The sequence below is a fragment of the Periophthalmus magnuspinnatus genome, chromosome 18 (assembly GCF_009829125.3).
Source record: "Periophthalmus magnuspinnatus isolate fPerMag1 chromosome 18, fPerMag1.2.pri, whole genome shotgun sequence".
NCBI lineage: Eukaryota > Metazoa > Chordata > Actinopteri > Gobiiformes > Gobiidae > Periophthalmus > Periophthalmus magnuspinnatus.
The window spans coordinates 21,948,196-21,970,112 of record NC_047143.1 but is presented as its reverse complement, the minus strand read 5'-3'; the positions used below and the strand labels follow the sequence as shown (position 1 = coordinate 21,970,112).

The 21,917-nt window shown below is 37.5% G+C and overlaps 1 protein-coding gene across 8 annotated transcripts in view; it reads right to left on the bottom strand.

Moving 5' to 3' along the window:
- The window catches only part of LOC117385980 (multiple PDZ domain protein), a 69,737-nt gene that overhangs the window by 5,893 nt on the left and 41,927 nt on the right, over positions 1-21,917 (bottom strand). For 4 of the 8 annotated variants that reach the window (XM_033983282.2, XM_055228961.1, XM_055228965.1 and 1 more), the window contains 14 exons: positions 20,889-20,981; positions 18,194-18,256; positions 17,021-17,092; positions 15,410-15,596; positions 13,037-13,233; positions 12,206-12,297; positions 11,642-11,720; positions 10,725-10,763; positions 9,616-9,693; positions 8,686-8,779; positions 8,468-8,613; positions 5,826-5,909; positions 3,143-3,336; positions 718-865 (listed from right to left, as the gene is read on the bottom strand). In XM_033983282.2, coding sequence (XP_033839173.1) covers positions 718-865; positions 3,143-3,336; positions 5,826-5,909; positions 8,468-8,613; positions 8,686-8,779; positions 9,616-9,693; positions 10,725-10,763; positions 11,642-11,720; positions 12,206-12,297; positions 13,037-13,233; positions 15,410-15,596; positions 17,021-17,092; positions 18,194-18,256; positions 20,889-20,981 — 1,566 coding nt within the window. The remainder of the gene's footprint in view (positions 1-717; positions 866-3,142; positions 3,337-5,825; positions 5,910-8,467; positions 8,614-8,685; positions 8,780-9,615; positions 9,694-10,724; positions 10,764-11,641; positions 11,721-12,205; positions 12,298-13,036; positions 13,234-15,409; positions 15,597-17,020; positions 17,093-18,193; positions 18,257-20,888; positions 20,982-21,917) is intronic. The other 4 variants (XM_055228962.1, XM_055228963.1, XM_055228964.1 and 1 more) reach the window with 4 other exon arrangements.

The window sequence follows — 21,917 nt, the reverse complement described above, 5'->3', positions numbered from 1 at the left end:
TTTAAATTTACTAGATACTCATTCTTAGCCTTTTTTTTTAACCACAAACTTTTAAGAGAGCTATGTACTTACATTTTCATTACCTCATTACATCATCTCAACCTCAACCAAGTATTAAAATAAATCTTTGTGTGTATCCTTTACGCAGCAGGTCAGCAAAAACAAAATATCGGTCTGTGCTAAAGATTTAAGAGCCAATAAAAAGTGCAAATATCTGCTTGATATATCGACCAATCGATATATCAGTCTATCTCTAATAAAAAGTGGAGACAATAATTGTTCATGGGACATTTTATGTAATGGCAATAATCGGCGACAAAGATAATTATCATTTATGTGCAGAAACAAAACTAAACGTATCCATAATGTTCTCTGCTAGATAGTAGTTGTTTTAGTTTTAAAACAAAGTACAATTATATAAAAGTTGTCTAAAAATGGAACTTATTCATAATATTCAAATTATTCACAGGTTCCACATCTTCACTCTAAAACTTTTGGTCCGGTTGACAGATTAGAATTTTTCTTTTAGTATGAATCATACCTGGACGACTGAGGGATTACACAGACATTAAAATTATAGTTATTCACATCCATAACCGTTTTAAACTGTCAGCAACTGTAATCATTATCGTGACATTACCGTTAATCGCAGTTATTTTGGCCATGGTATTCGTGACGCCAAATGTTTCTATCACCCCATGCCTACTGTAAACATACTTTCAGCAGAGCCGCCACAGCTTCTTGGGTGGCAGAGCGCACATCTTCACCGTTCACTGACAGAATCTGATCTCCCTGCATTAGCCGACCATCTGTGTCCACCAAACCACCTTTCACGATGTCGGACACGAATACTCCTGTATCATTCCTGGAAAACAGAAAGGAAAAACAGAATAAAAGTTGAATGTCGATTTACAGTTTAATTCACCATGGAATTTAACACAGTGTAACTACTGTCTATGTGTTTCTACGGTAACCCAAAAAGAATCTTTGACTTAATACGATGTGCCAGAGTCAGGCATTTTTGGCTGTCACACCTCACCACTAATTACCACTATGCGTTTTCCACTTTAACCACTAGTTTTGGGTTTCCCTTATTTTTTTGCCATCATACTAAAAAAATGATGAGTTATTCCTCCACGTGTGAAGCAAGTGAAGGATCATATTCTTTTTTATACCTTTCTATTCAACTAAAACATAAAAAATTTCATTAAAACCTTTTTAACTTTCCTGCAAATCCTAAAATTAAAGGTCCTATATTACGCTAAATTGACTCTTGTGAGCATTATGTCATGTTATAATGTTGTTAACATGCCTGGAATTGTGTTTTGTTTCATTTGCACATGTTTCCTTTATTATTAGTCTGTCTACATCTCCAAAGCTCAAAATGCTCTGTTCCACCTTGTGATGTCATCTAGCTGTAGTTTTCAAGTTAACAGCTACCTTTTACAGTTTTGTTCAGTAAAGATTGGTCATTCCAGGGCTAAAGTCATCCAAATGATCCTAGTGAAGATGTATGGAGTGGAGCACTTCCTGTATTACCACATGACATCACAAGGTGGAACAGAGTGTTTTCTGTTTAAGAGAAGAACTCAGCCTAAATATACAGGGTTTGTGTGTTAAACATGTGTGAATGAAACAAAGCACAACTCCAGGTATGTCTGTGATGAGAAAACAAGATTATAACATAGATCAGAAGATAGCGTAATACGGGCCCTTTAAAGATGTATTATTCAACTTTACTGGTCGGGGTGCTCTTATTATAATTTTGACAGGAATGTCTCACACTATGACATTAAACGCACCTGTCTTGCCTTATTCCATAACAGACAATGTGCTCAGAATACCATGAAAAATATGCAATCTTACACCTCTTACCAGCTCACCTCTCCACAGATCAGACCTGTAAATTGGTGGCTTGCAAAAATCAAAGATATACTGTCAAAGCCAGACTTAGAGAGACTTATCCATGCATTTGTCTCCAGTAGGTTAGACTACTGTAACGGCCTGCTCACTGGCCTCTCCAAACGAGCCTTAACACAGCTGCAGTACATCCAGAACACTGCTGCTCGGGTCCTGACTAGAACCAGGAAGTACGAGCACATCAGTCCTGTGAGTCTCTCCATGGCCTAGGTCCAAAGTACATCTCCGATATGTTTGTGCCATATGAACCATCTCGCACACTGAGAACTTCAGGGACCGGCCTCCTGCTGGTGCCAAGAGTCAGGACTAAACATGGAGAATCAGCGTTTAAGTTTTATGCAGCTTAAACCTGGAACAGTCTTCCTGAAGATGTGAGACAGGCCTCTACTTTGACAATGTTCAAATCCAGGCTCAAAACAGTTCTGTTCAGCTGTGCATACGACTGAAAGGTTTTTATTCTGCACTCTTCTCTTTTAATGGTAAATTTATGATGATTATTTGTGATTATTTATGTTTTGATTTGTGTGATTTTAATGACTTTCTTATTCTGTAAAGCACTTTGAATTACCTTGTGTACGAATTGTGCTATAAAAATAAACTTGCCTTGCCTTGTCTCCATGGATAAAGATAATTCCAGGCAAAACAATAATATTTCTATGTAGACAAGCAGATGTAGACCCTTCACCAGAAAAGTTGCATAATACAGGATGATATAAATGGTCTAGACTATTTAATTGCAGTTTTAAGCAAGCTAATCAGACGCTAGTTTTTCATTGTGAGTTACCTGTGTTCCCGCGATCTGCAGTAAAGAGAAAAAGTTTGACAATTAACATGTTTCCTTATGAAAACTAGTATCGAAACTAGATACTCATTTGAGCCGGTATCGATACTAATAAAGTTACATTCCCAGGCCTGAAATCAACCTTTCCTGAATAGTTTTTGAATGATTTTGAGCTGTACCAAAAAGTACAAGACACACAGATTGGTATACACCCATGGACCACTATGGAACCTACCTGTACGACTGAAGGACTACACAGATATAAGGCCACATGGGAATATAAAAAAGTACTATGATTTAATATTGAAAACCACATCTATTCCTTAGTATCGAAATCAAGCCTGAACATTTAATATGATGACAGCACTAAATATACCACACACTGTACCTATGCTTCTCTGATACTAAATCATATCTGACCCCAAAAACAATGTTCCTGACCTCCTGCCCACGATGCTCAGACCCAAGCCCTGTCCCGGGTTCTTCTGCAGCTCCACGGAGAAGGAGTCCCACAGGTCCTCCTCCTTGTACTGGGTCTCGTCTCTGTAGACCGAGAGACGGACCTTCTGTGGAGTCTGGCGCAGGACGTTTATGGCTTCGTCGTGTGTCGCCGCTCGCAAGTCAATGCCGTTCACCTGTAAGACATTTTTATAAGTGTAGTATTTATTTTTTAAAGGTGTATTAAAAACTAGGGCTGCAAGAATTATTGTATTTGAAGTGAAGTTGCAATTTGAATGACCACAATAAATCCTTTTCATTCATTCTCTGTGAGGATTTGGCAGAGTCTTGCTAAAATAAATCAATATTTAAATATCAGACAGCGGACAGCAAGTTACAGATGGTTGACCACAGATGGCATGTTAAGACCTTTCCAACAATGTACCACATTTTCCGGACTATACATTTTTTTGATAGTTTGGCCAGGGGTGCGACTTACACTCAGATGCGACTTATATGTGAAATATGTTTTTTTTCTTATTATTATAGCATTTTTTGGCTGGTGTGACTTACACTCCGGTGCAACTTATACTCCGGAAAATACGGTAAGCACTTAACTCATGCTTCAAAGCTAATGCTAACTACTAACTAGCCTAATCTAAATCTCAAAATACACAAAACAACTTTATGAAAATACATCTAATGACAATATAATAAGTCGATTGTTATTCTGTGCAAAATCATTCAGATTGCAGTGCTATTTTAACATCACTATTTCATTTTAAATCCAGTTAGCGTTAGTTTCAAGACACAAATACCTACTTTTCCAAACACAGAAGCTTCCTCCGGTGAAGTATTTACATCGTACTAAAGGTCTTGACATGTTATCTGTCATTATCGATTCGTAACCTGTTGTCCGCTGTCTGGTATTTAAATATTGATTTATTTTTGCACGACTCAGCTATTTCCAAAACCCAATGATCGGAGCGGGAAATGCAGTCTATTAGTAAATCGCAAAAACTGCAGTTATTTAGTTCAAGGTCCTGTACTCGATTTTGTTCCATGTATTTGAGCTAATTTTCACTCAGTACAGACATAGTTTATCAGCAGATCTTGAGGTCAAAATATGTTAGTTTTATTGTCTAATAATCAGGAAGTGTGCATTGGAATGGTAGTTATTAATAGCATTACTGTGAGGGCAAAATTGCAAACAGTTTACAGTGAATTAGTCCAGTTTTTCACCTTTTAAAGACAATAAAAATCAGACAGACTACAGTGCATTTAACATAATCGCCTCTCCCAAAATTACACAATTATCTAATAAAATGTGCGAAGGTTTAGATCTCTACAAACATGTCCTGAACTGCGTGAGATTCTTGGATTAGCAGTACATTAGCAGTTCATATTTCAGTCTTCTCTCTAATGTTAACGCTCCAGGACATGTTTCAAAGGTGAACTCAGAATCGACACTATTGTAATCCTTCATTCATCCAGGAGTGGTGCACTTCAAAGAGCCTATAGTACAATATTTTCTGATCTACTGTATGTTATAATGTTGTTTCCTCTTCAAAAACATACCTGGCGTTGTGTTTTGTTTCATTCACACATGTTTAACACACAAATCCTGCATATTTACGCTTGAGTTCTTCTCTCAAATAGAAAATACGCCATGTTCCACCTTGTGATGTAATGTGGTAATATATGAGGTTGTGTTTTTAAACTCCATACGCCTTCACTAGAGTCATTTGGGTAATTTCAGCCCTGGAATTGCCAATCCCAACTGAACTAAAGGTAAAAAGTAGCTGTTAACTTAAAAAATACTGCTTCATGACATCACAAGGTGGAGCAGAGAATTTTGGGGGTGTGAACAGACTAATAATAAAGGTTTACTCAAACAGGCATGTTTTTGCTGAGGTAACAACATTTTAACAAGGCTTAAAGCTCACTAGAGTCAATTTTGGGCAATATAGGACCTTTAAAATATAAAAACAAATCAAACTGCAGCTGGTCGGGAAAAATAGTTTCCCAGAATTGTCAAATCTAATCGTTCACAATCCACAATCACAATTTTATCTAGTCATTCAACCCTAAACAATGACGTTTTTAATATTTTGAGCACTTAACTGGAACATTATCTTCCCACAGAACACTTAAAACAGACAATTAGTATGTTTTCTGCCTACTTCAGGAAAAAGGAAATAGCCCATTAGCTTAAGCCATGCACATTTAAAGCATTTAAAGCATTTTTCTCCATAGTAGCTAATAACGCAATGGGAAAGTCCTCCTTTTAACTTATTTTTCCGCTAACTTTTCTTTAGCACGGCAGATTGGCTTTGGCACCAAAATGAATAGGAACGGGCAATAAAGTCATGAGGTTGAGTGTGCATGCATGCGTGTGTGCCTTTCAATTCACATACATAATACGCATCTCCACCCAATGCCTCCCTGTGTGAAGAGCGCAGGTCAAAACAAGGGCACAGACTCATACATAACCTAATACGGGCTCTTCGCAACAATTACCTCTGCCTTCCTTTCAATTTTAAAAGTTGGTTGAAAAAAAAAACACCTCACAATCACTATACTTTTTGACTTGTTTGAACATAAAAAGCCAAGTCCTCTGGCGCTTAATTAACCACTTCCGTATCTAGGTCATATCTACGCTGATTATACCACACAGACAAAGTACCTCCAGAATTTGGTCTCCTGCCCACAGCCTGCCGTCCTTGGAGGCAGCCCCTTCTTCATAAACCTCGTGGATAATGATGGCCCCCTGCAGAGACAGAAAACAACACAGTCAATAAAGAAGACACAGGAGAGATAGAGAGGAGTAAGGGTGAAGAGGTAATAAAAGTCTGGGTAATTCATGTGTGTAACGGCAAAGTTAGCTTTAGTTGTTAGCTTTATAATGCTAAATAACACCGCATAGAGAGAGTTAAGGGCGCGTTATGTCACTTTTCTGGAGGGTTTGCCACCTGCTTGACTTCACGGAGACGTTATTGCTTTAGAACAGAGGCGTCAAACACATTTTCACCGAGGGCCGCATCAGCAAAACGGGTGCCATCAAAGGGACAGATGTAAAATAAATGTAGCTACGTTTTAAACTTGTTAATTAACTGTTTCTATATTTACTAATTATTCAAGTTACAAATTTTGCATATGCGTTTGAAAAGATGTTAAAATATGGCTGTGTAACTGCGTATCTCCTGATAAAACCACATTTTAAGACCATCATACCTTTTAATTTATCCTGTCGAGGGCCACATAAAATGATGTGGAGGGCCACATTTGGCTTGCAGGCCTTGAGTTTGACAGATGTGCTTTAGAATGTTCCATAGTATGTCATTAAACAGGTCTATCTTGCATTTATTGAATTACAGGTGCTTGAAAAACATGATTTCTTACTGTGAGCAAGGTCTCGTTTCCACTTTTTTTTTTATGGAAATAGAGACTTTTGAATACAGTGGAGCACTTCCTGTATTACCACATGACATCACAAACTCAGCCTAAATATGCAGGATTTGTTTGTTCAACATGTGTGAATGGAACAAAACTCAACTCCGGGTGTGTTTTTGATGAGGAAACAACATTATAACATAGATCAGAAAACAGTGTAATAAAATGCCATACTGTGGGATATCCTAGGAGAAGCTGTAATTATATCTACACAGAGACAAACAGGTGGCAGACCCTCCACGAGAAAAGTTACATAATGCACCTTTATGTATTTGGGATAACAGTAACTCTCTACCTGTGATAATGGTTTAAACACCACACCACCACAACCTAAATAGGAAGTATCACTCGCTGTTTACTTAAGCCTGTACGTATGCGCCTCCAGTGCTACATACGCTCTCGGGTTCACAGGTCACATTCCAGAGGTAGATATTGTCTGCCGTGGTGAGGCGGGACAATGCTCCGCTCGCCCAGGCCTGACTGAGCAGACAGAATGGATGGGCCCAAAGGAGGAGAGTTCCTGTGACAACATCATTTCCTACATTCCTCAGTGTCCACGGCTATTTCGAACCTACCTCCTATACCGCAGAAGAATCCAAGTGGGTGGCACAGGAGCAGCAGCCGCACATTTACTGAATATTTTAATGACTGGCTTGTATATACTCAAATGAAAGAAGTGGTGATTCATTGCCGTGACTGTCTATTACTGCGTATCAGCTTAGTGTCCAATAATAATATGATGCTGTTCATAGATGTACTGGAAAAATATGTCAAAAGTGTCAGTTTCACTTTAATATTTTTGTTAATATTAGTAGTAAATAAAAGTAGTTAAAATAGCCTTTTCTTACCCTTTTCTTTACTAGAAATTATTGCCTATTTCTTTCTGCGTTGCGACTTAATATAATCTTTAAAGCAGATCGACATTACAGAGGTTTTAACCACGTTGTAGTTGGTCCCCGTTCTCGAAGTTGTTTTTGGAGTGATTTGTGTATGTTTAATCTTTAACTGCTTATTTTCAAGACGCCATTTTGCCGATCAATCCCCGTTTTCACCTCCACCGACATACGCCCACTGCGACATACTTACTTCATTCTACAGTTTTATTTTCTTACACGTAGGATTCAGCAGCATCACGTAGTATTTTTTGGTACAAATGAAATCCGCTACTCGCTAGTGATCTACAGATATCCATAGGAAGGACCGCTAGCTGCACAACTCTACGTTACGATGGCGTTTGCAGCTCCCAATGGGCACCTCAGCTTTCTAACGCGGAAATCGGCGGACCTGTTTCTTATTATAACTGATTATAACTATATCACTATACACAAGCATAATAGTTCTTCTTTAAAGCTAAGGTGTACTTAGCCAGGGAACTATCCAGATTTTACGCGAGGCTTGGTCAAGAATACCCTACTTGTTAGTTCCCATTTTAAGTTCTTATACTGACTATTTTTCACTGTTCTAGTTTTTCACTGACATCTTTGACACTTAGGCCTTGTTAAAGGTGCTGTACCAGATCCTTACTGTCCTAAAAACGTAAAAAAAAACCTGCACTAGATCATTTTAAAACAGTTTGCTGCAGCACAGAGTCATTTATCAATTCCTAACACATCCTAGCATCCTAACTATTCCTAAAAGTAAGTTCATAAGCAGGTTTTACAACTTTCAGAGACTAGTTTTGTCATCACGGCAATGCTTAACAATAACTATCATGCAAACAGCGCCCCTCCTGATTCACTAAAACGGTAAAAAAGTAGATGCAGAAAGCACACAGGGGTGTTACGTACTCGGGCAAGAAACATTTTGCTCAACTACATGGAAAAAAAGTTGTGTGATAATCTTATAATCTTGCATCTTGGATCTTTTGTTTCATACCAGCAGCGTGTCACAGCCCCCCACGATGCTCAGGCCCAGCCCAGTGCGCCCTTTGGAGATGTCGATGGTGGTCTCGCAGCCCGGGATGATGGGACATTTGGTGGGATCACAGGCTAACGTGGAGGGAGTGGATGAACGACTCAGACCTGGGACAGACACGTGATACAGTAAATTATATGTAAAAGTAGTTTTAAATAGCTTGTTTAAACATGACTCACTTGTTAGGGTTTCTGCGTCCGGTTGGCTGTAGGTGCAGGTGATGCTGGGGAAACTGGGAAGGCCATCTGACTCGTACATCTCCAGGTTGGTTGTCTGTTCGTAACACAAGACAATGCTTAATTATAGAAAATAAGCTCTAAAATGTGTTTTCGCTACTTTTTATTTATTTTTATTTAACCTTTATTTAACTAGGAAAGTCCCATTGAGATTAAAAACCTCTTTTTCAAGGGAGTCCTGGCCAAGCAGCAGCAATAAATTTTAAATTTACAATTAGTAAGCAAAATACTATATCTAATAATTCCCCATGTATTGCCAACATTTGACCTCTATACTTTTACACACACTCAGATTAAATAGGCTTTTGCATTAAATCTAAAAATGCAATTAGCACATTTTCTGGAGTATAAGTCACACTTTTTTTCATAGTTTGACCAGGGGGTGCGACTTATACTCACATGCGATTTATATGTGAAAAGTTATGGGGTTTTTTCTTCATTATTATGCATTTTTTGGCTGGTGCGACTTACACTCAGATGCAATTTTTATGCGAAATACATGTGTTTTTCTTCATTATTATGCATTTTTTGGCTGATACGACTTATACCCAGGTGCGACTTACTGTATACTCTGGAAAATACTGTACAAGTCTCAAACTTGTGTCCATGAATTTAAGAGTGAAGAAAAATTGGGGCCGTTTCCATAGCAATAATATCCAAAACATAGTATATCTTTTGAATGGAAAAGTCCTTCAAAACAGAACAAAGTAACATGAATAAATGGGCAGGGTTAAGGACTGTGGCCCTGTCAAATTATAACTGCAAGCTACAGTATGTGGCAGGTGACCTAAGCTTAATTATAAATATTTCTGTTCATTGCTTTATACGGAGTGGAGAAGCAATATTCTACTGTATATTGTGAATGAGGTGTACCTTTCCCGTGTGTCCTTTCGCCTCATCTCCGCTGTCCGAGCTGGGTTCTTCAAACACTTTGGCAGGTTCATTGTCCTCCTATTATAGAAAAACAAATGTCTTTTCTGTTCATTTCCCATTTCTGTTTAAAGATATAACATCGGGGACTTGCGTGTTTGAATTAGGGAGCTGCGCAGATGTTCCTCTATTTAAAATGTCTGTCCCTTGTGCTCTTTCTACCATATGGATAATCCCAAAAGGGGCTTTCCGGTAATAATAGCTTTCCATGCTTTTTTGTCATTCATAGTTGGGGCTCAAATAATTTATTTAAATTGATGGGTATCATACATTTTTTCCAAGGTTTTTCCAACTTTTTTTCATTTTCTATTTTGGAGTAAGCCTAAAATTAATGATAACTTTAGTAGTTGGCTAGACACGAACTTTACTTCTATTGTATGTTTGTTTTTTTATTTTTATTATTTTTTTATATATAGAAAAAGATAAAATATTGCATATATATAGACAGAAAATATTTACTTTTAAAAAAAAAATTAAAGTCAAGTGCTTTTTTTTTTTTTTTTTTACATTTATTTATTTATTTTTTATCTACAAATTCAGATATGTTTACTTGTTTACTGGCACACATAACCAAATAAGAATTAATCATTATTCAAACAGTCAAAGAATATTGTACTAGTCAACAAGTTACGATTATTCCATTGGATTTTTGCAGCCCTGTTTCGTAGTGATAAAACTGCACTGAAATATATCAAGCTCAGACTAAATCAGGGTTATACCAGGACTATACCATTCCCAAAACCTAAAATAGAAATTGGTCAAAACGTATAATTTGACCTTCAAAAATGTGTCTACCATCTGCACTTTCCCCACAGTTTGAAAACCTCTTGAGTAAACTAGACCTTTTTGTCCTTTCTATTCACTCCTTACTTTGTTTACTTTCTTTTTTACAGCAATTTCCTGTCGTCTTTCTCTGTCCTGTCAACTTGTCATTCTTGAGTGTCCTATTCAGCCGTCATTCTTCCTTATTATCGTCTCTATTTTGGTTTCAAGTGACTACGATCTATAGTAAAGTGCTTAGGTGTCTGCACGCTTATGGCAATGTGACTCACCTTTGAGTTGATGATGTCACCGTTGGCCGTGATTTCGACCTGTAATGAAACAGGAGGAGGTAAATAACAGCCTATTTGTGAACGTCTACCCCGGTGTTTGTGAGAGCTGCAGAGGCCTCAGGCTTCCCACACTGTTATTAGTTAAGTTATATATCAACAAACTGTACATCCCGATGAGCCTAAAACCTTTTATTCCAGCGGAGGACTAATGATTTAAATTAGCTTTGGCAACAATCCTGCAAATTTACCGCTTTCTTGTTTTTAAAATGTTTACTAAATAAATACAACTACTGAATACTAAATCATGTATTTATCAGTAGCATTAAAGTACACAAAGGAAACATGTTTGCCAAATTGCCTAGTAGAATTAGTAATAGTAATAGCAGAAGTATTAGTAGTAGAAGTAGAATTAATACTACAAGAAAATGGTCAAATTTGTATATTGTGCTTTTCCACTTTCAAGGCACTCAGAGCACTTTATATCAAGGAACCATTCACCCATTCACACACACATTCATACTTCAGTGTACGCAGACACTGGGGGCGATGTGGGATAAGAGTCTTGCCCAAGGACACAACAACAATATTAATCTGTGGGAGCTGGAAATCGCCACCGCCAACCCGTGGGTCAGTGGATCTGGCTGTTCTGCCAATGATGCGTATGTCAAGAGCTGGATTTGAACCACCAACCTTCGACTCAGTGGAAAAGTAATGTCAAAGTCGTAGTAATGGCAATAGTAATAGTAGGTTTAATGAAGTATTTCCGCAGCATTGTCATCAAATTGACTACAACTTTAATATACACCTCCACTTTAATATGTTTTTAAATAATGTTCTAAGCCATCGCCTGTATGCATATGTTTAAGTGATGTCAGATATACCTGCGTGTATGTAGTAGTAGTAGTTAACCTCTGTACCTCATTCTGTGGCTCCACGTTGTCTTCCTCACTGTCTCTCACTGGTCCCACAGCCATCTGGTGCAGCGCCTCTGTGTTCCTGTTCAAGAGTCATAACTCAGCTTAATTGTCGCTCTGTTTCCACCAAAAGAGATTTATGTTCAATGATCACAGTGCTGTTTAAAGAGTTCAGGACAAGGATGGGAGTTAAGTACAAGGTTAACTAGTGAGATTATGTTGAAGATAGTTTAGAGACAAATTGTAAATAACACAAAGTATATCTTTTCAAAGTTTTCATCAGGAGCAGAGGTAGTACTTTAATTCAATTCTGTAGTTGTTTTTTTTTTTTTATGTCTGCAAGGTTGACCAACAATTTATTACCTCTCCAGCACATTTGCAACATTAACAGTAATTTTGGTTTCTTTGATGTTACAATGGCTCCATCTGGTGGTTACTATCGTGCAGTACAACTCATTCAAAAATGAAAAAGAGTTGCTTCTATCATAGCTTACTGTAATTGGCATTTTACATGTAATGATTTTTAATTAGAATTGAGACAGGGTCGTGATGCTGCTGATGCCTTACCTGATAAAAATGATCTTGACTTTTGAAGGAGAGCTCTTGATAATGGATGAAGCGTTCTGATGACTGTGGCCGTACAGGACCTGCCCGTTTATCTACAAAGGAATAAAGAAATAACTAAGAAAGTGTTTGACAGAATAAATTGTATTGTATCATTGCATTAAGAAACTCAACGTCACAAAATGGTAATCAGTGAGTAAAATAATCTTTCTTCTGAATGTCTCTGAAACTGATACTAAAATCTGAAATGCTTGATACTCATTACTGATTTTGATACTATGGAACAAAAATAAATGAATAAGAAATAGACAAAATGTTTGTTTTTTGATACAAACTAACTGGAGTTCTTTCAATTTTACAATCTGGTCTTACACCACTTCTAAACAAAACCATTCAAAAACAAAAACTGCACTATTTATATGCATCTTTTTATTAGTTTTTAGGGTGGGACGACACAAAACCAGATAGCATCCACAAGAATGAGACAATATTTTAACATAATTCCTTAATAAATAATAAATTGTGCTTTTGGCAACAAAGCTTTTATTTTTTACATGTATTCTTTGTTGCCATTCTTTTACTCACCAACACGTAACCCTCTTTCATCCAATCCAAAATTTAAAAATCTCACGAGATACTTTCCCTCATGTGTTCACAATCCTATGGCAACTCTGTCTCATGAGATCTTATGGCACGAGATCCTGTCCCATCCCTTCTAGTTTTAGTATTTAGCTTGGTATCTCGGTATCAATTTCCAACAATCCTAAAAAAGAATCTAATCAAACTGTTTTGTTTCTCTCCTTCTTTTCATATACTCTTTAGATGCCACCGTACCTCTAACAGCTCATCGCCCACCATCAGCCGTCCGTCCCTCCCTGCTGCTCCGCTGGGTTCTATCCCCACCACGAACACGCTCATACGGGTGCGGTCCCTGTTCCCTGCCAGGCTCAGACCCAGTCCTGTTCGGCCTTTCTCCAGCTCGATCATGTGGAGGACCCCTGGGAGGCTGCCATAACGCTGGATTATGTTCTCTAAAGGCGACAGAAGAAGCCAGGATAAACAGGTGTAAGATAACAATACTGCTGAACCGTGCCAACTCGGACTCAAAGCCAAAATGATAAGTTGTTATTGTACTTGTTTTGGTAACCTGAGTATTGTGTAAAATCCTGGTATCCTGTCATGATAATTACTATATTGACTCATCGTTCAATAAATGACAGATGAGACAATCATTTTGGGGCATTAATATTTATCTTTTTTGTTTGCACTAGTGGGAAAATTTAGGTTGTTTTTCTGTTCTAATATGAGATTTGAGCTGCTAAATGTTGAACTAGATCCAAACTAACTACTTAAATGTTGCATCCTATTACTTATTTATTGCAGCTCATGCTTTCTTTTACAATACTGAACATTTAGAATACTTTTTGGGACTATTTCTGCTTTGTTTTTGTTTCTCTATTGTCGTTTATCGTCTATAATATGGCAACGGTGCTAAACTCATTAAAAAAAAAAACATGAATATACAACCTTAACTTAACTTAGCTTTGAGATACCTTCAGTTATCAAACTCCAAACATGCAGTTATTTAAATACCATAATGTGCTCTGAAAATAAAATATCTCGTCTTATTATTTTATGACAAAAAACGGTCTGCACTGCACGCCATTTTTGTTTAACTTTAGCAACTCCTGGAAATATATCAACTCAACTGTGAAATGAATCTTGATTTTAAAATAAATATTGCAAATCTTATCACATAAAAATCACTGTCTTTCAAAATCATTCAATCATTTTTTTTTTTTAAACCAATGCAAACTTTGAAAAATGACAACGCACTTTTATTGTAGTTATCTTCCCCGTCCCGGGATAAAATGACTTCTCCGATTGCATCTCCTTTCCTTGAGTTATTCGACAAAAAGTGAAAGTTTGAAATGTCACAGCGCTAAGTTTGTTTTAACGCTAACCTTTTGTCTCCCTCTTTCAATCTTGTCTCTATTCTTATCCTTCCGTTCACCCAATCCCACTTTTTTTGTCTTTCTCGCTGCTCCTGGGCTGTCTCTGGTGTGTTAGATAGCCAAGGTTCAGACCAATGAGCTTCTGTTGTTCTGGGCTGCCTGCCACAGTTGAACCATCAGTCCTTTAGTAATCTCCACAACTCACCTCCTCTGCTCCAACCTCATCAATCTTATTCCCAACACACACTCCGAGTACATAGACTATAATCCCGAGAGAAGCAGCGGAGGGTGGAAGTCTGTCCTTTCTGCTGGTTGCCTGAGTTGTATGTGAGTGAATGTGACCTGTTGTCCTTGACAGCGTGAGTGAGTTGGACAGTCTGCTTTACTTTGCCCGCAGGCTGCTAATAGATTAATTGGGACATCAGGTCCTCCAGGTTTTGCTGAAATGTAGCCACTCAAAGAAGATGATTCACTTTCTTTTAGTGACAGAAGAAGTCATCCAATTATAGTGCTGATGTAAAGGGAATTATGTTAGTGGCCTTATGCAACCCCAGGCCTGTCAAAACTGCAACTACTACAACTAGGCTTGTCTCTATAGCATATAATGAAGTTCGATATATTGCTGAAGTAAATATAGATGATTATATTGAAACTAATTTATGCCACTGACACAATAACTATTCTAAATCTACAATAGTGTTAAAAAAAATTGTGAGTTGCAATAAATAAACAGCAAACGAAACACTTTAGTAATTAGTTTGCATCCGTAATGAGTCATAAAAGTTATTAATTCAACCTTTTATGTCTTAAATCTTATCGCATAGCCAAAAAATATGCAAAAAAAATCCAAGTAGTGCAAAGAAAATGTACACATAAATACTGACCCCTGAAATATCAAAGTATATTGTTCCAACTTTTATAAATTGAACAATAAGTCGATATAGTGATTATCGCACAAGTACAACTCTTAACAGCTCATGTTTGCAAGGTAATTTTCCCTACAAAGTTGATTTTTTTTTTGGCTGAAAATGTATTAAAAAACAACAAGTGCTTTTACATAATGTGCAAAATTATTAATAATAAACAAGTATGTTCCAGAAAGGATAAAAAGCCCATATTTAGAATTAGTTAAGCTGTAGAATAAGCAACTTGGAGAGCCTCTAGTGGCAAAGTAGTGTCAAAGCAGGTATATTTTGGTTTGCCTCCAAGCGTTTTTAGACATAATGAAGGCTCTTTTAACATTGTCACTTACTCCAGCTGTATCCAAACTCATCCTCTTCCTCCTCTTCCTCCCTCTCCTCCTCCTCATCTTCCTTCTCCTCCGCTCTGGGGGGAGTCTCTGTCAGGGTGTCTGTGTCTGTCTCTCCCACATGGGGCACCACTGGCAGGAGCTGCACCGAGCTGCTGGGGGGTGTCTTCACTTTATCACGCTTCACTGGCTGTCGCAGATGGAGTTGCAAAGTGTTATTAGTCAGAGGTAATAGCAGACTTTGTATACAAAAAAACTAAAGAACTGAAGGGTCTTTAAAACTGTTGTGGAATCAGGAGTTGAAATAATTAGCCGCACTCAGACTGTATATATAAATGGACATAGCTAACCCGAAGAAATAAAATAAGAAGTGAACATGGGCGCGCTTCCGGCTTCATCGACTCTGGTTCCAATTCACTTTCTATTGAAAAAATGTCATTCCTCTTTCTGCAACTGCTGCTGTCAGGCTCGTCATGTTGGTCTTAAAATGTTCGTATTAACCCGCGCTTTTTTATTTTGTTGTTGTGTCCGTAAATCAAGAGATGAAAATGAATGACAAACAAATCAGGTGCCTTCTTTCCCCAAGGTCACTCCCGCTAGTGTTAGTAAAAGGTTTGATTGACAGCGTTGCTAAGCGCCCGCTCCCTGATAAACCAGCGGTGTGGGCGGGAAGGGGCGTTACCTTCAACAGCCTCGCGCTGGGTCGGCTCTTTGGTTGCTGTGATACTCGCGGTCGGAATTTCAAATATAGAACAAGTGTCCAAATTTGCCCCTACCACAGCTAACCTCGATGAGCTTCATTTGACTGGAGCCAAACGCTATGGGTGACGCCACATTCACTTAGTCCACTTCTTTATACAGTCTATGGCTGCACTACACTGCTGTGAGCTGCAAAATTCACATTTACCAAATGAACAAATGACAAATGTTGTTTGGTAAATGTTATAAGCTATTTAATGTCATATGAATCACTTCATATGAATCAGCATTAGCGTTGGAGCTACATGCTGTTAACTAGAAGCACTGTGTAAGCGTAAACGTCTGCAAAGGCACTGGATCTTTTTTGCGATATCAAAAACATATCTACACAATCACCTTTGGCATGTATAACGGCATACAACTTGCATTAGAAGGCAAGAAGGGTTTAATTTACAAGCACATTTCTGCTGTTTTTTTTGCTTTAGAATCCTCATAATGTCCATAATTATGCAGATTCATGCAGTCATTTTTTGACATTTGAGTTTTTTTCATGAGATCGTGTGTTATATTGCCAAATTGTTTGATTGGACAAGAAACAATCCACAAAAGCAACCACCCAACAAACATAAAAGGCAAAAACCGCTTGGCAGAGATAACCGAGTGATTCATTATTTAGAGAATCCATTGGATAAACTTACCTGGCTGATTTTACACCTTTGAATTATTGATGTTACTACTTTTACAGTATTTTGTGCAAAGCAAAGCAAGTTGGCAGCAAAGAGAGCCAATGATTCCACAAGCACAGTTACATATAAGTGAAGATGTTAGGACATGTAGCTGTGTATGCATGGTGCCACTGCTACATGCATAAGCACAATGAGAAACACAGAGGACACAACTCAGAGACGCACAAACCTTAAACGGGGTAGGAATGAAAGGGTTAGTTGGGGAGAGGCGGAGGAAAAGTCTACATTGACTGTCACCTCCCTACAGAGAAGAGACAAACAGTGAAAACTTTAGACAAAAACACAAAAAGTTATGAGAGATAGGCCTGTCATGGTAACACATTTTGAAGCATGGTGCAGGATAATCCAAGTAAATCAATTTTTTAAATATATTTTAACATTAAAAGGCTTGAGCTGCAACAAATAAACAGCAGAATAAACCAGAGGCATTATTTACTCTACCATCTACAGCTCAAGTCTTGCCATATTACATAAAAATGGCAAAAGTCTCCCAATCTTTGCAAAGAAATTGTACCCCAAAATATATAGTTCCAGGTTTCATATGTTGATAAGTTGATATAGTGATTAAAGTGACAGGCCTAGTGACAGGCCTAGTGACAGGTGAAATGTATTTAACTGTTCAAATGTCAAATATATAAGGTGCTAAACTTTCTGTCAACTCAGAATGTTGAAGCAGTTATTCCACTGTTTCGTTTTATTATTATTATTATTAGTAGTAGTAGTAGTAGTATTATTATTATTATGTATTTTTTATTTTTATATATTTTTAATTTTTTTTTTTTTTTTTTTTACATAAAACTTCAATAACATGACCTAAAACTGTTTTTTTACCTGTGTACTATATAACTTTTCTAGGGAGGGTCTGCCACTTACTTGTCTCCATGGAGATGTTACTGTTTTGCCAAGTATATTTCATTCACAGTATGGCAATAAATGTGTCTATCTCCATGGAAACAAGCCCGTGACGCCACCAGACCAAATTACAGGGCAGATCTGTGGAGCTGCAACCCTGCTCAAAGTACAACAATAAAAAATAAAAAAAATACATGTTTCACTATAAATGCAAAAAAGATCTATGTTTTGTATTGACTGTGAAACAATCCAGGCAAAGTAATAACATTCAAGGAGACACGTGGGTATCGGACGTCCAGAAAGTTACATAGTGTAGCTTAAAGGATGATTTTCTGTGTATTTTTGTGTATTTTTGCAATAATATGCTTTAGATTTAGTCAAAACTTCAGATCATCAAAAGAAGTACGCCGAAGAGAACATTTTAAATTCAAACTATAAATGCATATAATAATAAATATTCAATACCAGATGTATAATTGAAAATACTGACCTTGCTCTTGCTGTCCCTTGTTACAGCTGCGGCTCTGTCCTCGCTCGTATCTGCTATCAATGACTACAAGATAGACATCAAGGTAAATACGCTTTCTATAAAAAAGCCACTGTGAAATTTGAAATTAGAGGGAGCAGATTTATATTATAAACTTCAATGTTAGCACGCATTGAAGGCTCCTGCAGCATATTGCAGTCTCATGAATATTAAAATACAAGTCCATACAAAAACCTCTAAGAGAAACTTCTATCGCAAAGCACACAATCCCATCTGTTTCAATACAAAAAAAAAAAATCATGTTTGTCAACAGTTCTTTGGGCAGAGAACGATGAAATTTGATAGATGCACTAACGCAACCCAAAATATTGAAAAATCAAGTAAAAGGTTTGTACTATCTCTTATGTCTTTCCAAGATTCACCATTTCAAGGCAGTGATCGAACTTAAAAGGTTTTGCCAGAAAGGCTGGGATTGTGAAAAATGATCCTGCAGTTTTAGTTGTTCACATAATTGGAGTGGTCTTATCAAGTTGTCTTCTCTTGCACTGGCAGACAGATACTTGGGGCACAGACAAATGGTAAAAAACTGGGAAAGACTAGAACAAAACCACTGGAAATACAAGTTCTGTGTTTTATGCAATTGCAACTTAGGTTTAAAATGCACCATCTGCGTTTAATATTAATAATTCCTATTCGTATGTGTCATCGAATGCAACACTCGCTTGTGCAAAACTTGCGAGATCAAGTGAGCCAATCCATATAGAAACAGGAATGACGAACAGCACGTTTATGGATTATATCGTCTATATCGGATCTATATTTATGGACATTAAATCCACATCGCTACTGTGTAAACTGAGAATTGCGAAGTGATCCCCTTTTATTTTGGGAGTTTTGTTCTCCGGGACTCACTTTACTACCTTATTGTTGTATCGTGTGAGCTAAAATACTGTAAATATTCTAAAAGATGTGCACTTCGGCTTCAGGTCATATCCAATCAAGCTTAATCAATAACTTTGCAGACTGTAAATAACATAAATATTGGGTATATGTTGTTTGTTATTTCACTTTGCGCTATCAATATATGGTACCAGCAACTTAAACATAAATATCGAATGTCCGTAGGCCTTTCATGAGTAAATATCGATGAGAAACGGTAATATTGAAGCCAAAATGCAACACTTACATAGTTTGTATCTATCTATCTATATATAATGAGTCATAGTTCATAAATCTAACTTCTACAGCTCATATCTCATTATAGAACAGAAAAATAACCAACGTTTTCACATTAGTGCAAGGAAAAAGTACCCACAATAAATACTGACCTCTAAAAGTACTGCTCCATCTATCATGTATTGAGCGATAAGTCAATATAGTATTTATTGTAACAGGTCTAAGTGTCTGTTGTATTATTACTTGTCCCACACAGCCTCGTCCTAATCTTCTGATCCAAGCCCAAAACAATCTATATTTTCTCCATATATGCTACACAATACTGGGCCAGAGAAGGACAGGCAAAAAAATACAAGGGCGAGGTGGTAGCAGAGGAGATGTGGGCCCAGAATATGAATACATAAATAATGTGTTTAAATATGTACTATATATGCAAATGCAAGTAGGTCAAATCCCGTTTAAGATTTTCTCACAAAGTGTTTAGCATCCTTTATTTATTGCAAAACATATGCAATTCTGGTTACTTATTTAGGAGGAATCAACGATGTAATTATGACTATGTTTACTGCTGTGTAGCTACTTCTAAAGGTGGCACAGTACAGGTCCAATTACTTTTCATCTAGTAAGTGCAAGAACTGAAAACTGATAGTCCATTCTAATAACAAATAGGTCTGTACCATTTTTAAGTGCTATCATTTTGATTTTGACCATTTTTATGCGGAACCCAAAGTTTTAACCAAATACTTAGTTACTTCTTAGTTAGTTCACTTTACATTTAACCTTTGACCTTAAATGTTTGCTGTAGCTTGTTAACGTTTCCGTCGCTAGGCCTGTCACAACAAGAAATATATCAAGTTATCATTGAATATATGTAAGATGGAACAATCATTTTTGAGGGGCAATATTTATTTTTTATTTGTACTAGTAGTGAGAGTTATTTTCTTTTGTACTACGATGAGATTTGAGTTGTAGAGGGTTGAATAAATATTTTCCAGACCAAGGTTTAATTTGTTTCCATACCTGACTAGCGCTCTTCCTCAGAGTGTTGTGACATGTCCAGTTAGCTTATTTAAACAAGTTTTGTATACTACACCATAAACCGGGACGAGGGGGCTTTTTCACTCTCACACACCTGGGATACTGTCCCGAAGACGTCGAACTGCAGATGGCGCTGTCGTCTCGCTTCCACTGGTAGGAAGACAGCGCCCAAACCTATTTAAATCAGCTGACATGTCACAGCAACTTTGAGAAAAAAAACAAACGCTAGTGGTCAGGTATGAAAACAAACTAAACCTACACCTTTTTAATAATTCTACTTAAGCGTTATTGTGTCTGTGGCATCATTTAGTCTCAATATTATCGTTTATCATCTATTTTCTTCAGCGATATACCGTAAAAAGTGGTTATCGTGACAGGTCTACTCATCGCAGTTGGTGCTGATGATAAAACATTACACAGAACACGTACAGGTGTAGCAAAAGAGACATCAAAACAGCCCACAGTGTCAGAGGGAGGATCTAACCTGGGGAGGAGCAGGTGCTAGGGAGCTTTGATTAGTAGAGCACAGAGTTGACCCGTGCTGGCTACGCGACAGCGGAAAGGGCAGGGCCGGTTTCTAAAAGCACAAACAGGAGCAATAAGGCAGACATTTAGAGACATTTGAAGCCTTGAGACAAAATTGAATCAGGATCTAGTATCTGGGAGGAAAAAGTAGGTAAGAACTCCTAAGGTTTAATTCAAATGAGAACATTAAAGCAAACTGTTCCTTGAGGACGAGTATTTCACCGTTAGAAAATGTAAAAAGAGCCTCATTCTCAGAAACAATTTAACAAAATGTTCCACAGATACCTCCGGGCTTCTCTGAGATTATGTACTGCTTGCAAGGGAAGGATTTGAAACTGAAGGGAAGATGGTCTATTAAGCTCCTTGACTGTCCCGCAGTGGCTATAATATAAAAGGAGACAGCCCACTACCTGCAGTTACACCATTCAGGCAAAACATTATGACCACTCAAAGGTGAATAATAACAGGATAGTCACTCATCACTTGCTCCAAATAACTAAACTACTTATTTTCCTCAAAGTTGGTGTGGTGAAAAAATATCCAACACATGACCATATATTTAAAGATGCAGTGTGGAACTTTTCTAGTGAAGAATATGCCACAGACTTGTTCATGTAGATGCTATTATATGCTTTACTTGAATGTTCTATCTATATCAGGGGTATCAAACTCAATTTCACCAAGGGCCACATCAGCAAAATGGTTTGTCTCAAATTTGCAAAGATATAAAAAAAATATGTCTGTGTCCTGATAAACTCATACATTTAAATTTACCTTGTCACGGGCCACATAAAATGACATGGCGGACCGCATTTGGCCCCCGGGCCTTGAGTTTGACACATGCGATCTAAAGTATTGCATTAAACTTGTGCATCGCCACAGAATCAAACAGGTGATCTCGCCAGACCATGGTCAGATCTGTGGAGAGGCGACCCAGCTCACGACTGAATATAGTTTTTCAAGGTATTTTTGAGCATCAAAAAACTGT